General features: G+C 39.8%; 1 protein-coding gene across 3 annotated transcripts in view; it reads right to left on the minus strand.

The window, feature by feature from the left end:
- The window catches only part of Calu (calumenin), a 29344-nt gene that overhangs the window by 6968 nt on the left and 4592 nt on the right, over positions 1-17784 (minus strand). The window contains exons 2-5 of one of the 3 annotated variants that reach the window (XM_057772482.1): positions 14274-14505; positions 8246-8439; positions 3411-3577; positions 2636-2696 (exon numbers count right to left, since the gene is read on the minus strand). In XM_057772482.1, coding sequence (XP_057628465.1) covers positions 2636-2696; positions 3411-3577; positions 8246-8439; positions 14274-14494 — 643 coding nt within the window. In that variant the 5' untranslated portion in view covers positions 14495-14505. Of the gene's footprint in view, positions 1-2635; positions 2697-3410; positions 3578-7979; positions 8174-8245; positions 8440-14273; positions 14506-17784 lie in introns of all 3 variants that reach the window. The other 2 variants (XM_057772475.1, XM_057772466.1) reach the window with 2 other exon arrangements.

A 17784-nucleotide genomic window follows, 5' to 3' on the forward strand; every position in this document is an offset into this window, starting at 1 on the left:
CTATACCATATGAGTACATTTTAAAGGCATGTGAGTAAAGATGACAAAAAATATTACTTTAGTTTGTTTAGGAAGTATTCAACCTACCAGATAATACTAAGGAATGAACTTTTTGGTTCAGACTGTCTTAAAAAAAGTTTGGAACAATAAATGCATCATAGAAACATATAATGAAATGTATACAGACGAAATAGGAAGATGATTAGGGTCTGGGTCAAACAAGAAAGGGAGTAAAGGGGGCTGGATAGACACTTTCACTTTCTTTTTTACAGGTCTACTTCCTGTAGTAATTATTTTTAACTTTTTTTAAAATTTGCATTCGTGTTTTGCCTGTATATATGCCTGTGTGAGGATGTTAGATCCCCTGGAACTGGAGTTACAGACAGTTCTGCGCTGCCATAGGGGTGCTGGGAATTGAACCCTAGCCCTTTGGAAGATCAATCAGTGCTCTTAACCACCGAACCATCTCTCCAGCCCCCTTTTATTTCTTTGTGTCTCTCACATCATGTATCTTGATCTGATTTATTTCCCCGTCCCTTTATATCCACCCTTTGCTCTTCAACCGAATAAAATTTAGGAGAAAATAAAAGAAGGAAAAATCTTGTTACGGAAGCTGTGGCGGGGAGCAGTGAGTCGTACAGTATAGCTTTTTGTCCAAGTGTTCATTGCAATGAGTAACCGGTCTGGTTCGAGGCCCCTGGTTTCTGCTGCACTATGGATGCTGGGCCCTCACTGGACTCCTCTTGAATGTCCTGTTGTTGCCCTGTGTCGTGGAGGTCCTGGAGCTTTGGGTCTGCAGGACTGGCCCCTTCTCACTTTTTCTATATGATATCTTTTCTAACAGGGCAGAAACTGGCACATACCCAGCATCTCAGCTATACAAGCTTGCAATCGTTACTGACCTACAAAGAAAGCTACACATACTCTTGATTGTTCTGTAACTCCACAATGTAATTTCTCTGCCCCGGAATCTGGTACGATGCAGAAGAAAACCTTTATCTCCTTATTTGGCCTCAATGCTTGATAAGTGATGTTACTTAACTGTGTTAAGCCTGAATTTCTCTGCTTCAGAAATTTAAACGGGGAACTCAACTTTTACTGTACCAACAAAATGCCAAAACCAAGAATAAAAAGAAAATACTTAAAAGTAGGAAATCTGATAAACTTGAATTAAGAAAACATGACACTTTCATGATGAAACTCAATTATTTCACAAAAGTTCTCTCACTGTTCATTCCATTTTCTCTGGCAGGGATGAGGAAAGAATATCTGAGCAAGGAGTGAGTCTAACAGGAGCAGAGGTAAACTAAGACTCCCTTTCAGGTTTAATACTTAATAGCAGAGATCAGAGATCAAAAAAAAAAAAAAAAAAAAAACCACAAAAAAACCACAAAAACAAAATGAGAAAGTTCACTAGAAAAGTACTATGAGCAAGTGTGAATGTGGAGTGCAAAAGAACTGAGAACCTAGATATATCTGTAGCCACAAGGTTTTCAATAAAGGATAACCTCTTCATCAAATGGTACTCGGAAGGCTGCATATCTATGTATAGAAGACCGAATAAATCAGATATAAATGCAAAACTCTAAACTGTAAGATCAGTAGAGGAACACATAAGTCACGACATCAGTGCAGACAGGATATTTTAAGAGGCCAAAACTAGGACATGAATAAAAGCAGACATATGTAATCACAGGAATCTTCAAGCTTCTGTAAAGGAAACAATCAATAGAGGGACTAGAGAACAGCAGAATGGAACAAAATAGCCAAAGTACTCATTTGTTAAGGTATTAATACCAGGTACAGACGTCCAACAACTCAAATAGTTACAAATTCAAGGCTAGCCCAAGCAACATTGTAAAACACTGTCTCAATATACCAAAAGATGTGCATTAGAAGAATGTTTCAAAACAGAATGTCATTGGTAACAAAGACATTGAGTAATTGTAAAGCAATTTGCTAAATTATTCTCAAGATAGTAAAGTTTCCCAGGGAAGTAGGAGTGGATGTGATCATGATAGACTGTACACATGTAATCACCTCTCAAGTTTCATTTGTAGCCCCATTCCCACTTCCTCATAGAGATAAAAAGAAAAAAGGATGTGTGTAGCCAAAATAAGTACCCTAAATAAAATGGAAACTTACGGACTTATCAGAAAATGTGCACCACAGTCGCCGAACCCTCAGTCAGTCACCCATTCACCAGACCTGCTTGTTTCACGCAGTCCAGAGTGGCCCTGAGTTTCTGATCTTCTTGTAGTCACCTGCCAAGTGCTCAGATTCGTGCCTGGCTTTTCCATCAATTTATTTGATATACTTTGTTTTTTAATATTACTTAGAAATTATGTGTACATATATGCATCTGTGTGTCTTTGTGAAGGTATGGTGTGTGTGAGTGCAGGCATCAGATTCTCTAGAGTGGGAGTTACAGGCAGTGTGGGTGCTGGGAACCAAACTTAGAAGCTCTGGTCAAAACCAGGCCATGCCAACCTCTCCTGCCCCAGTTTCATTTGTAATGACTACTATGTACCACATTGGTCTGCTTCAACAGTCTGTTAAGAGTTGACCATGGGGTAAACTCTTTCTACGATCACAACACTTCAGTATTTAAAGACACTAGAAACAGGAGACTTACCAATATACTCTTCTAGATCAATGAAACCATCAGCATTCTTGTCTATATCCTCCATTGTTTCCTAAATAGAAAAGAACAAAAAGACTTAGTCTCTAATTAAATTTTCTAGAAAACAGTATGATGTGTATGGTTAAAACCAGGAAGGATACCACACACATGTAATTTCAACTTTTTGGGAGCCAGAGACAGGAAGATCAAAGGCTAATGTTCATCCAAGTTACAGACCTATATATCAAATCCCAGGCTCAGTATATGGAATGATATCCAAGCTAGCTAGCCAGTCAACTCCAAATGCACACAAACCAAAAACCCAAAACCCAAACAAAACAAAAAAGAAAGAAAGGAAGAAAGGAAGGGAGGGAGGGAAGGAGGGAAGGAGGGAGGGAAGGAAAGAAGAACAGAACACTTATTGTTCTAGTTAGAGAACTGTTAAATATTAGCCATTACTTACGTTTCAACCTATGACAGGACACTATCAAACGACAAAAGGTTGTAGCCCTAGTCACGCTAAGCTCTTGGTAATGGGAGCCAAGTCTGCACTGTTAGCAGACCGCCTTCTGTGGGAACTCCTGGGTATTATGGAACTACCTGGCTTCTGAACAACAAGCACAGGACAGCCTCTTACTCCTAACTTTATGGAACTACCAATGAAATGGAAAATCATTATTTAATGGGCAGTTTTATGACCAGCAAAAAGCCTAAGGCACTTAAGCAGAATACATAAACAACAGAAGGAGAAGCTGAATTGTGGTTGGGAACCCTTGGCCTTGCCTACCTGCACAACTATGTCTTTCATGTAGTCATATTCCTCAGGATGCAGGAAAGCAGTAAATTCCTCCTTTGTGGCAATTAGGTCTCCATCCTTGTCTGCCATTTTAAACCTCCGCTCATCTCTAACCATCATCTGTTTATAATTGAATCCATCATCAGGATCTGGATCATCTAGAAAACAAAAATTTAGATAAAGTTAAAAAAAAATCTTCCAGAAAACACAAGAAGGTGAAGGGATCAGACTGATTTCAAACAAGATAAACCAAACAATGAAGACACAGGTAAAATTAAACCAATCATGAAGAAATGATTTTGATTTCAGAAGCAGCAGTAGAAAGACACTTGATTTGGGACTAAGGCTTCAGTGATCACACCTCCAAATCAGGTCCCAGCTGAAAGTAAATGGTTGCCATTCAACATGGAACTGGCCCCTGATTAGTTAACTCAATCGTGTGCTGTTTCATCATACTGGTGTTAAGGTTAATAGAAGGCTTGGATTTCTTAGTTCTATCTGGGAGGCAGTGGAGGCTGTAAGTCATACTATCTGGGTGTGAATTTATCACCTCTAGCTGTATGTCCTTGGGCAAGCAACTTTTCTTTCAATTTTTCTATTACATTATGTGCATGATTATTTTGCTTGCCTGTACATCTGTGTACCATGTGTAAGCCCAGTGCTTGCAGAGGTCACAAGAAGACAGATCTCCTGTGACTGGAGTTACAGATGGCTGTGAGTCACCATGTGGGTGGTGGGAACTGAACCCAGGGTCTCTGCAAGTGCTTGTAACTGCGGAGACAACTCTCCAGCTCTTGGGCAAGAAGCTTAACTGCGTCTCAGTCTCCTACTCTGTAACATGAGACTGTGCCTGCCTTCTAGGTAGTTATAAAAAGTTTAATAAGAAACAAACAGTTGAGTAGTGATGGCACATATCTTTAATTCCAAATTGTGGGAGGCAAAGGCAGGTAATCTCTGAATTCCAGTCTGGTCTACATGGTCTACATAGTCTGTATCAAGACAGAGCTACAGAGAAACTTCTCTCTCAAATTTAAAAAAAAAGAGGAAAGAAAACGAAACAAATCAAACTAAAAGCCTGAAAACATCTGGTATATATAGCTGGCAGCCAATGTCTGTCAGTTGTCATCATTTTTATTAAATGTTAGAACATCCATTAAGACTAGGTATCGCCGGGGAGTGGTGGCACACACCTTTAATCTCAGCACCAGCCTAGTCTACAAAGTGAGTTCCAGGACAGCCAGGGCTGTTACACAGAGAAACCCTATCTCGAAAAACCAAAGAAGACTCTAGGTAGCAAAAGTATTTGTCCCATTTCATTTTAATGTCACTTGGATTCAAGCAAGAAGAACATTACCATTTGAATGGTCCTACTGACCTTCCCCCCTTGTATCTGAAAATTACAGGTAAAAAATGCAGACTGCTATAGAGGTAGAGAAAGTAGGTCAATGGTTTCTTAGGGACAGGCAGAGGGGGAGGTGTGACATGAGGACATTTTGGGAAGTGACAGATACATTCCAGATGTCAGTTATTCTTTGATAAGTTTTAAGAGAAAATAAATATTAAAATATAAAACTGGAGAGATGGCTCAGTGGTTAAGAGCACTTTCTGCTCTCCCCGATGCCCTGGGCTCAATTCCCAGCATCCATATGGCAGCTCCTAACTACCTCTAACTTCAGTTCCAGGGGATCTGACACCTCTTCTGGCACTTACCCATACACAGAAACACACACACACACACACACACACAAAAGTAAAATAGAATCTTTAAAAAATCAAAATATAACCAAACGGGATACAGACTAATCTGTCATGATTTTGAGTTGTACAAACAACAGCTGGTTTACACATAAGCATCTAGGAAACTAAAATTTAATTTCTGTAAACTGAAAAAATATAAAGGAGCTAACTGCAGAAAAGAAACTGGGCTGCTGTGTGAACCAAAAGACCTAAGAGGTATAAAGATACTTTGAGAGGTAGAAGATACCACATTAAAATTAGGAAATTACTGTTCTGTAACACACTAAATAAAGAGACCCTGGCACCTACTTGTCTAAAAACTCACTGGTCTCTTTAACGATAATACCATATTGTTGATATTTGATATTAGAGGCCAATCTTTCTCTATTTTAAGCACACTTAAAAAAACAAAACAAAACAAAAACAAAACAGGCCAGGCATAGTGACTTATGTCTTTCATCCTAGCACTTCAGAGACTAAGGGGCAAAGGAAGGCAGATCTCTGAGAGTTCAAGCCAGTCTGGTCTCCAGAGAGGTCCAGGTCATCCGAGGCTACATAGTGAAACCCTGTCTCAAAAACTCGAAACCAGGGGGCTGGAGAGATGGCTCAGTGGTTAAGAGCATTGCCTGTTCTTCCAAAGGTCCTGAGTTCAATTCCCAGCAACCACATGGTGGCTCACAACCATCTGTAATGAGGTCTGGTGCCCTCTTCTGGCCTTCAGGCATACACACAGACAGAATATTGTATGCATAATAAATAAATAAATTAAATTAAAAAAAAAAGAACAACAACAACAAAAAAAAAAAACCTCGAAACCAGTCAAACAAACAAACAAAAAACCTCCCACAAACAAACCCAAGCAACCAGACAAACAACAACCCCCTCCCCCACCTGCCCTATTCTGAAAACAAAGCACCTTGAAGCTTCTTTGTTGATCAAGAATTTAGTAAGCAGTAGAATCACACAAGGCCGTGGGCCTCTGCACAGGTGAAGTCAAATAGGTTAGAGATGAAGAATAGAAGGAAATAACGTATTTCTCAAACACTAAGTTGTCTCTTAAAAACAAACACTAAGTTTCAGTTAAACTATGAAGCACTAGTCAACTTATGCATTCAGACTAGATTCCTAAGAGCCCTTTGTCTCCTTTCTTGGGGTAACACACAGCAACTAGAATCAAGTAGCTGGACTACTTTAAGTGTGGCATCCATAGCAGACACCAGTTTACAGTCCTTGCTGGCCTTGCTTACAGCCTCTGGTTCTGCTCTAAGCAGGGCCACTCTTGCTATCTTTTATTTTTACTCATGAGAGAGACAGTGGAAGGTGGGATCACTGAAAAGTCTTTAAAGCTGAGATGATTTATACAAACTCAAATCAAATCAAGAACACATTCTCACAAGACTCCTCAGCACTTGTCTAAAGCCAGCTTGCTACCCCCACGGGCTCATCACCCAGTCCTCCTGGGAAAGGGCCTTATAAAGACATTACTTCTTCAGCTAGTAGTGCTTTGCCTTGTGCAGTCTCGGGTAGTAGAAATACCCATTACATTGAATCATCAGCCCTCTGAGGCGAGGAAGCTCTCAACAGATTTCTATGCACATAATTATACACAGCTGAAGCAGAATTCTGGACAGCAAGGGTGTGCCAGAGCCTGAGCCGAGATTTATTAGCACACCATTTTGTTGAGATCATGGATAGTCTAGTCTATCCTTTGCTCCATATTTATAATTAATCCTGATTAAGTCAGAAGGGTGCTGGGTCTCAGCCAGAGAGCAAGAAACATGGAATGCTTCTCCATCTGTGCTGGGTTCTTAATACACATGTTCTTAATTTGCTGGATATGTTTGGTTCTTGGCTCAGTGTCAAGCCTTGAGAGACTGCCACTTTAGTCTTAGGAATGAGAATAAGTCTCTTCACCAGAAATGCATAGTCCTGTAATTAACACGGCAGCTGGCTATCTGGTGGGGAAACAAACCTTTACACACTCCTGTTAAGTCATCGATGGAAAATGATTTCTGTAACCCTAATTTGTCTAATTCCAGGGTTAAAGCACAAAAAGTACCGTTTATATTTTCATGCCTCAAGGTGAAACTATACACAATACAGAAATCTCTATGAATAAAAGTACCCCTTCTCATCAGCTCAGTAAGACTGCCATCTGGAGTTCAGCAGCAGGCAAGCAGAAAAGCATCAAAGTTAAAAATACTATTAACCAGTAGCCCCCACAAACAAAAAGGCTACCAAATCAACAACAAAGCAACCAAAGCAGTGCTTGCCTTGAAGCATTTGCAAAGCAGGCTGATATATACTCGTGTGCCAGAGAAAACAAATGGGATATTTTCATTTCTAAACTTCAGTAAGCACGACACACTGATGGCTATCTTATTTGAATTTATTCCATTCATTCCTAATGGTTTCCACTTACTCTCACCAGTCATGAAAGAATCTAATTTGATTTGAATTTCAGGCCCAAAATTTGAATAGTACTATGGTAAGAGACAGCTCAAGGCAAGGCCTTTTGCTTTGCACTGCTGGAACGATACAGTATTTTACATGAAATCTACTCTAAAAATTATTTTTATATGAGATAGAAAGGAAAAAATGGCAAAATACATTTGCAGTGCTCAAGACATAAATGTCAAACTTCAGAGGATCAAAATCAAAACTTAAAATATATAATATACAAATTTTAAATGAATGAAACAAAGGGAGTCAAGTCAGAATCAACTATCGAAGTCAGGCACAGTAACCCTCTTTCCTATCTGACCCATTTGTTTCTTTGACTCAAGACCACAGTCTCGGCCAGCCTGACATCTCGCCCCTTACCCAAGTAAGTGCCATAAGTCACGTTTCTGTACTCATCCCAGGAGATTAAGCCGTCTTGATTCATATCAAACTCCTGCCACTGGTTTTCAACATTGTCATATATGTATTTCTTCTGGGCGTGCTTAATCCAGGATTTCAGCTCCCCCTCCGTCACAAACCCATCTTTATCCGCGTCTATTTTATCTACAATCATTCTACAAGACAAAACAGTTGCGTTTCAAGGGCCAGGTCCATAAGGATTTTTCCCCCAGATAGTAGCGACCTACCTAAAACGTAGCCGTAGGTGGCATTTTTATACTCCTCCCAGGAAACGAGGCCATCCTCATTGAGGTCGTGCCCCTTCCACTGGCGCTCTACATCCTCGTGAATCCAGCGCTTTTGTGCAAACTTAATCCAGCCTTTGAGTTCATCCACAGTGACAAACCCATCCTTGTCGCCATCTATTTTACTTACAATCTTTCTGTAGAAAATGCAGAGAAATCCAGCAACAAGTTAAAAAGCAACAAGTCTCTGGACATTGCCAGGAGTGTGTGACCACAGGTGTTGCCCAGGGCTAACACACAGAAATAAAAATAAAAATTAGAAGAAAAAAAAGCTCCCAAGACAAAACTGTCAAACAGAAGATGATCACTTTTCCCTTTACTGGCCTGTTACTGGCTTGTAACAAGCCATCTGAAAAAAGTGACGAGACCATGGCCAGTGCACTGGGTCCTAAAGTCAACCCAGACATCTTTACAGTAAGGTCTGAGTCTGGTTTGCAGACCTATGTCCACATGGGTTCTCGCTTTTACATAAAACATGATGTAAATCTTTGTATATTTTCCTTTACTATGTTTATAAGAGAAGGCATACATACCTCTTGGTAAATAATCACTAGAATTAACAATGTTTTCCTTAGAATTTATGATCTCTAAATCAGACCTTAAAATAAAAAATTAATTGCTTTTAGAAAAAGCTATTCTTTTGTTAAAAACACATAGACTTCTTATTAAGAGTGAGACCCCCCATTTAAAAAAAAAAAAAAACTACAACCCAGATCACATATATTTTAAGGCAAGATAACTGTAAAAAACAAAACAAAAACAAAACAAAAACAAAACAAATGAATACAAGAGGCATGAATCTTAAAAATGCCAGTAGTTCTTATACATTACAGGAATTGGATTTTTACATATAGCCACAAAAACAGAACTCTGTGGATATGGAAAGAATATGTATTCCTGGCTATAAGACTGTTAATAAGCTGAGAGGTTATTAGCAGGCAGATTATAAAGCAAACAACAAGGGTAAAGTATGGCTCTATTTCCTTTATAAGATTCTTTCTTCTAGATATGTCATTTTAATTAAGGATTTAAAGACAGGTCTACGGGCTTTGTGTGTGGCTCAGGAGTAGAGTGCTTGTCTGGTGTTTGTGAAGAGCTGAGTTTGATCTCTAGCACCACTAAGTAAATGCTCATGACAAAACCTCCTGTTTCTAGAGGACACAATAAAGCCACACAATAAGCAGTCCAGTTTAAAATGGGAACTCTGTACCAAAAGCCACGGTGAGCAATGAACACATTCTCTGCTTGATGAAAAAAATTATGCACATTGGAAGCAAATGCCCTTCCTTAGTTCGTGGTTGTTTCACGACTAGAGCCTGAGAAAGTGATTAGAAATCAGAGTTCCTCAGCAAGACTATAAACAGACTCATACTGATACAGCATTAGCTCTATTATTTAACTCTAGACACAAGCACCTTCCCTCACAAAATGTATAATCTAGCCTCAGCTCTAAAACACTGATCGAAAAGGGAACACACCAAGATGGCACCTCCTAAACACTTTCCTCCACCTGCATGGTAAATTGTTCTCAGAGAATTTCAATAATGCCAACAATTAAGAAAACTTCTGCATTATCTATAATAGGATCCAATTTATGTTCAAATGGTATTGCTACCAATGGTGCCACTACTAAGAAAAAAAAAAGGCACAGTATCAAAACCGCTCCTGATCCCTGAAGGTATTATAAATACCCTGAAGAACAGCTCAGATAAAATAGGTACATGACTGTTCAAGAGGTCTCTCCCCTGCCCCTGTATGATAAAGGGTTATTTATTTAGGGGAGACTCACAGATCACTGTTCTAGATCACAGTCCTGAATGAACAGGGAACAGGAACAGAGTCTAGCAGTCGGAAGTGAGAGCTGGCAAGAGAGTGAGCGCAGGCTTTACAGCTGCATTTATAGTATAAGGGACCATGCCCAAGTGGGCTGGCTGGTATCAAGAGGTTTCTCTTACAAAGGTAGCTGGTTTAACAGTATCCTATTCTGTATCACCCCCCTGGCTTAACCCAGGAGTTGACAAACTTCTTTTGGAAAGTTAGTAAATATTTTTACTTCATGAGTCACACATAACTTGGTGTTTGTGTATATACAAACAACCTCTGAGAGAAAATAAGGGCTGGCAAGATGGCTCAGTAGTTAAGAACACTTTTCTTCTTTCAGAGGACTCAGGTTCAGTTCTCCAAACACACATGGTGGCTCATAGCCACCTATAACTCCAATTCCAGAGAGCTGATACTTTCTTCTAAACTCTGCGGATTCCAGGCATGCCTGTGGTGCACACACATAAATGCAGGCACAACATTCACACACATACAATAACACAGATCTAAAAAAGTTAAGTGAAAGATCGGGACGGTAGCTCACTTGGACAGTGCTCCCCCAGTATGCACGGAGCTCTGGGCTCAACCCCAACCCCACAGGAACCCAGGGCAGTGGCACCACCTATGCAGCACTGAGGAAGCAGGGGCAGGAACATCAGAAGTTCAGGCAATCCTCAGCTACATAGTGAATTCTGGGCTGGTCTGAGATAGTAAAAACCCTGTCACTCCCCCAACACACACACACATACACACACACAGACTAATAAAGCAAAATAAAAAAAAACCTGGGTATAACAGCACATGCCTGAAATTCCAGCACTGAGCTAAGCATGGTGGAACATACCTTTAAACTCAGGAGGCAAAGATAGGTTGTGGTGGTTTGGAAGAAAATGGTCCCCACAGGGAATGGCACTGTAAGCAGGTATGACCTTGTTGGAGGAAGCATGTCACTGTGAGGTGGGCTTTGAGGTCTCTTGCTCAAGTTTCCCTCAATGTGACAGTCAGTTGACTTCCTGCTGCCTGCAAGATGTACTCTCAGCTCCATCATCTCTGCACACTGCCATGCTCCCCACCATGATGATAACAGACTGAACTTCTGAAATTATGAGTTCCCTCAATTAAATGTTTCCTTTGTAAGAGTTGCTATAGTCATGATGTCTCTTCACAGTAATAAACACCTTAAGTAAGTCTGAAACCAGCATGGTCTACAAGAGCTAGTTCCAGGACAGCTAGGACTGCTACACAGAGAAACCCTGTCGCAAACAAACAAACAAACAAACAAACAAACAAACAAACAAAAAAAAAATGAAAAACAAAAAACACAGGTGAATCTGTGAGTTCCAGATCAGACACAGGTTATACAGTAAGACCCTGTCTCATAAAACAAAAACAAACAAAAGAAATCCTAGCACCCAGGAGATATGCCTGTAATCTCAACACTGGGAGGCAAAAGTGGACAAGTAACTCCAAGATGGAGGGCACCTTGGTCCATATAATGAGATCCTATCTCAAAAGGCCAAAAAGTCCAATCAAATCCAACCCAAAACAAACAAAAAAGTTCTACTTGTCAACATTTTTAACAGATAGATACTGAAAATCATCTTCTAAATTTGTCCTAAAAATGTTCCTGTGGTCTTTTACATATTATTGAAGATTTCAAAAATAGGAATAATTTTTAACCTATAGAAAATGTTTTTTCTCCTTAATAATCACTCTCTTAAAGAATGACGGGGGTAGGTGGGTGGTGGTGGTGACGACTATGATTTGCAATTTTTGGTTAACAGCTACCAAACTAATGATTTAAAATGCTATAATAAAAGTTTATCTGGGATTCTTCTCTCTGTGGGGAAGAGAACTGCACTATGTAGCCCAGGCTGGGCTTGAATCACCAATCCCTTTCCTTTAGGTTCCCCAAGTGCTGTTGTGTGCCATCAATGCCTGGCTTCACCTGAGATCTGTGCTTTCTGGCAATCACTGCATACAAGAGGGACGTCTGTCACTACCTCTAAAGTTTGGGGAAAGCAAACTATTTAGTTCAGTTACACACTGTATAAAAACATGGCTTTTTCACTTTTTCTAATTATACACAGCTTGCCCAATGTGCTTAATTTTGATATCTACTGATGAAAAACCCAGCACTTTCTCTACTGAAAACGGCAGGTAAGTGATTCTACCAACCCACAAAGCCAGAGGGCCCACTACAGCCCTACCCTAAGTGACCCAAACCTAAGGGTCATCCATGATTCAAGAGTAACTCTGCAGAGACTTGTTCAAACCAAAATGTAGGTTGGATATATTCAATATTAATAGGTATGTCATAAAGGACTGAGAGTACCCACATGGACTGCTGTTTTTAGCTCCAAATGTTAGCACAGTTATAAGGTTAAAACTAAAAGCAAGCAAGGTCTCTCAAAGATAGAGAAGAAACCTAGAAAGAAAACTGGCTTCCCGATATATATATATATATATTTGTGAATCATCTTCAAATGTTGAGGTATAGTTCATTCAATATAGCAAAGCCATTTTATTACTTCTATCACTGCTAAAGAATAAAACACTGTACACTTTAGTCAGCAGGTAACACAAGGAATAAATTGTTATTTAAGTTTTCATCAAAGAAAACTCTACAATAATATCTTACAATTATAGTATTGCACATGATGGCAAAAAAATGCGGCGTGGCACAACTTGCTACATAAATCTCTTGTGAACAGTCCACAAAGCTGTACCAATGACACTCATTCGGGAGAATTTTGTTCACAGAATTGACCTGCATCTTCATAAAAATCTGAGTTTTAGAAGAACCAAAAAAGACATGTTTAGAACTCCAGAAACAGCCAGTTAGCGTTCTACTAAGTGAAGATTACCTGTATATGTATCTTTGCATCACATGTGTGCAGTGGGGGCAGAAGAAAGACATTGAACCCCCTAGAACTCAAATTACAAATGGTTGTGAGCTGTAGCATGGGTGCTGGGAACTGAGCCCAGGTCCTTTGGAAGAGCAGTCAATGCTCTTACACACCAAGCCATCTCTCCAACCTCACTACTGAAGTCTTTAAGAAGCTGCTTAGGGCCACAAAACTTGACTAGAACACCATCCCAAAAACTATTCTAATTCTGAAAGTAAGGCCATTATTCGGCATATTCATTTTTGTATTTACTTATTATTGTTTGTTTTCTGAGGTACTAGAGATCAAGTACAGGACCCTGGTTCCGTCACTGAGCTGAACTCCAATCCCAGTTTTGTTGTAGATGACAACATCACATCACAATGTCAAAAGGTTGGACACCCCTATTAAAGGGCATGGTTGTTTTGACTTTTATTAAAGGATACCTGGAGAAATAATAAACTTTACAGAAATAGGGAATCCAATTTCTAGTTTATTAGGTACCTACACATTACCTGGCTTGGGCATCATTGAATAAATTAGAGAAAGTTTTTTAAAATTAAAAGCATCAGAACTAAGAACCCCATGTACGGTTCTGGAATCAAGATAATAAAGCTTAGGCTGGGTCCATTACTACTGGTTACTTCAGGACAGTTTTTTTTTATTATTTTTGAATTATGTGTACATGTGCCCGTGTGCTGCCATGTGTGTGTGAGTGCAGGTATCCTTAGATTCTCGAAGGCGTCAGATACCCTGGAGCTGGACTTAAAGACAGAGAATTCTTTTTTCTAATTGTTTTTATTGAGCTACATATTTTTCTCTGCTCCCCTCTTCCCCTCTCCCATAGTCCCCATGCTCCCAATTTACTCAGGAGAGCTTGTCATTTTCTACTTCCCATGTAGATTAGATCTATGTAAGTCTCTCGTAGGGTCCCAGATAGATAACTCTTGATAAGAGTGCTAGGTACCGAATCTGGGTCCTGTACAAGAACAGTATATGCTCTTAACCACTGAGCCATCTTTCCAGGACTACACTTTACTCTGTAGAAGAATGAGGTGCATACTGTTATTCAGTGGAGAAGTGTATTAAAGAAGGGATTTTATTAGGTTTTTTAGTGGTAGCGATTTTGCTGTTAGTACTCAGAAGACAGAGCTCAGTACAGCTTTATTAGTGACTGAACCAGAAAATAAAAAGAATGAGCTGATTTTAAAGGTGCTTCTCACCCCCTGGACTCCTGCCCTGACTGAGAACAGACATCTTACCCAAGCCTTTCCTTGCTCTCTTCTGGTGTCAGCTGATCAAAACTCTTTGCTTCTTCTGCACCCAAGAAGGCATCATGGTCATAGTCAAAATTCTGAGCATCGTTGTGAACTTTGTCGCTGAGCTGAGGCTCATGATGTACTCGGTCCTTCTTTTCAGTAGGCTTGCTCAAAGCAAAGGCTGTGCACAGGGACAGGCACATAAGAAACTGTCGCAGGTCCATGACAACCTATCCTAACAGAAGAAGAAAGAGTTAACACAGAAGGCAGTATGCTCGATAATAAAAAATCAAAACACGTCCCAATTAAATTACTAATCTGGTATGTACACATAGCTAAGTCTTTTATATTACCTAAATATTTTGACTTAATCCCTAAAATAAGTACAGTAGGTTATCAGACTTCCGGTCCCTATAGTGGGATATTTTCACCAGTTTCCTTTATGACTGTAGGAATTTAGAGTTCAAACAACTATAGTTTCTTTTCGAGGGACACCAAATTTTTGTTCAAGATGTCAAGAGGTAAAACTGAAAGAACAAATCTTAAATCCCAATTCTAAATCCTTTGCTTTTTGTACTTTTATCAGTGATCTGGTTTTCAAACACAGTTGAATAATAGAATTACCTAGAAGACTTAATGTACCCCCCCGCCAAATCAATTCTTAAAATCTCTCAAGTTGAACCAGGCTTCCTTGTTCCATAGCATGGGTTTCTCACACAGGCTAACCTTGCGTCCATTCACAAATAACAACACTGTTATCCATTCATCTGCACAGTCGTGCCCCCAGACTTGCTCAGACACAAAGGCCACCAGGTACTATTCAAAGTACAGATTCCTGACGGCCCCTCCAGTCTCTTGGTTCACAGAAGCAGGCAAATCTAATAAACACAAGGCTGGACCTCTATTGAAAAATTTCAGAGAAGCTATCAATTAAAAACCTGTGTCACGCCAGGCATGGTGGCACAGGCATTTAAACCCAGGGAGCCAGGGCTGTTACACAGAGAAACTCTGTCTTAAAAAAATAAAAACCAAACCAAAACAAAAAACCGTTTCACACACTTAACAATCAACTTACTCTATTACTAGAGAGGCTAAGGTCTCAAGGAACAAAACCTTAAAATTAAATCAAAGGGAATAGTTTTCCTGGACTTTCATATTTTAATTAATCTTTCATTGTGAAACATGAATGTTGAACGTCTACGCCCCATTCCATCACTGAAAATAAGTTCTTCGCAATTCTACAGCACTTCTTATTCCTCTCCTACTGTGCCTCATCTTTGGTATCTCTGAACGTGTCTTTATTTGGAAATACAGTCCTTGCAGTTCTAATCAAGTTAAAATGAAGTCATACTCATTTAGTGTGGGTCCAAAGATGGATGCCCTTATAAATAAAGGAAATTTGGACACAGAATTAGAATGTTGTGCTACGACAGAGGCAGAGGTTGAAGTATACACATGTGAGTCAGGAAATGCCAAAGACTGCTGACTTCTGGTAAGAAGTGAGGAGAGTCGGGAAAGAGCCTTCAAAGAGAGAATGGCCAAACCAAGACCTGCGCTTGAATTTTAGTCTCTGAAAGGGTTAGAGGACATCAACTTCAGGGGCAGGTGAGATGTCTCAGGGGTACAGGGCTTACTGTTCAAGTCTGATGACTGGACTCTGATCCTGGAACCCACCTAGAGGTGGGAGTCCTCTGACTTCCACAAGTGCATACCCTTATCACACAGACAACTAGTAATTAAAACAAAACTATCAGTTAATTTGTTGCAATTTGTTATAACATCCCCAAGAAATGAATACAAGGTTACAGTGGTCAGGACTGCTACATCTTCTGAAGTTAAATACAGCATGCTGCCCTAACCTGAAGCTTAAACCCAGGCACAGATGATTTTCCTTTCCTAGGGATGTCACCAGTGAAACTAACTGGGGTAAGCATTCACATGTATATGCAAAAATTTACCTAATCAGAAAATTCTCTCAGCAAAGCTTCTAACTTAGAGGTTACTAATCCAACTACACCCCACAAACACCTCTAGCTGGTTCTGCTTCCAAGTTTTGGGAACCAGAGCAAAGGGAGAGGGAGGGCTGTGTTAAGGAATAAAGACATTAAATATGCCAACACAGTCTACACCCTTCAATGTGTCTATTTTCCCGTAGCCCTCAAATAGTGGATTTATGAATTTAAACTATTAAGTGATTTATAGAACCCTCTAAATTACAAAACAAAGAAAATATTTAGCACAGCTAATAGTGAACATACTTATATAAAAGCCCCTTAAAAATAAAAGCAGTCAGGCACGGCGACACATGCTCTTAAATTCCTGCACTCAGAAGGCAGAGGCAAAAGCAGAAGCAGAAGGATCTCTGTGAGTGGAGGCCAACTTGGTCTGTATAGTGAGTTCCAGGACAGCCAGGGCTACGTAGTGAGACCCCGTCTCAAAATACAAAATAAACAAAAAGACAAAACCAAACAAACAAACAAAAAAGAAGAGAGGCGGCTCATTACTTAAGAGCACTTGCTGCTCTTCTACAGGAGCAGGATTTGATTCCCAAAACCTACAAGGTGGCTGTCACGCATCGGTAACTCCGATTCCAGGGACTTTCCCTGACAGCCACACTATCCACACTGCTCACTTCTGTTTCCTCAACATCCACAGTCACCCTGAAATCTGGTTTTCTCTCTGATCACTGACTAAACTGCCTAAAAGAGTCACTAGGACCAGTCAGCTGGCAAAGACAACAACCCTATCCAGTCTCCATCTCTGCAATAGATAATAGAAAGAAATTTGTATTTTGAATGAGATCTATTTAAAAAACTGTTCTGTAAGGAAGATGGCTTAGTGGGTAAGAGTGCTCGCTGGGCCGGTCTGTGGACTGGAGCTTAAGAAGTCCAGGGCTGTGGGGAATGAAGCTTGATAGCTGCTTACCTAGCTCCAGGTTCAGGGAAAGAGCCCGTCTCAAAAGGAATAAGGCAGTGGAAAGTGACAGAACAGAGGACAAACACACATGTTCTCTATGTCCACACATACCAAATTCTATTAGAATTTATGACAAAAGGCCTCTTTGTTTTCATGAAGACACACAATCAAAACATATGCCCCCCCAAAATTTGATAGTACTAGATTTATCGAAATCTATTCATGATAATAAACAAAACAGAAAGTTTTATCCAAGGCATGTAAAAATACTTTTGTGGAGTTCATTTCTAAAGCATCTTTGTCTTTATAATCAAATGACAGAAAAAAATTAATATCTCATTTCCCCATTTTTTTTTTAAAAAGATTTATTTATTGTGCATATAGTATTCTTCCTGCATGCATGCCTGCAGGCCAGAAGAAAACACCGGATCTCATTACAGATGGTTATAAGACACCATGTGGTTGCTGGGAATTGAACTCAGGACCTTTAGAAAAGCAGGCAGTGCTCTTAACCACTGAGCCACCTCTCCACCCCCCCATTTTAAATACATATTAACATATGAAAAATGATACACATAAATGAGCTACATAGCTGTAT

Source organism: Chionomys nivalis, chromosome 1, assembly GCF_950005125.1.
Source record: "Chionomys nivalis chromosome 1, mChiNiv1.1, whole genome shotgun sequence".
NCBI classification, from domain to species: domain Eukaryota; kingdom Metazoa; phylum Chordata; class Mammalia; order Rodentia; family Cricetidae; genus Chionomys; species Chionomys nivalis.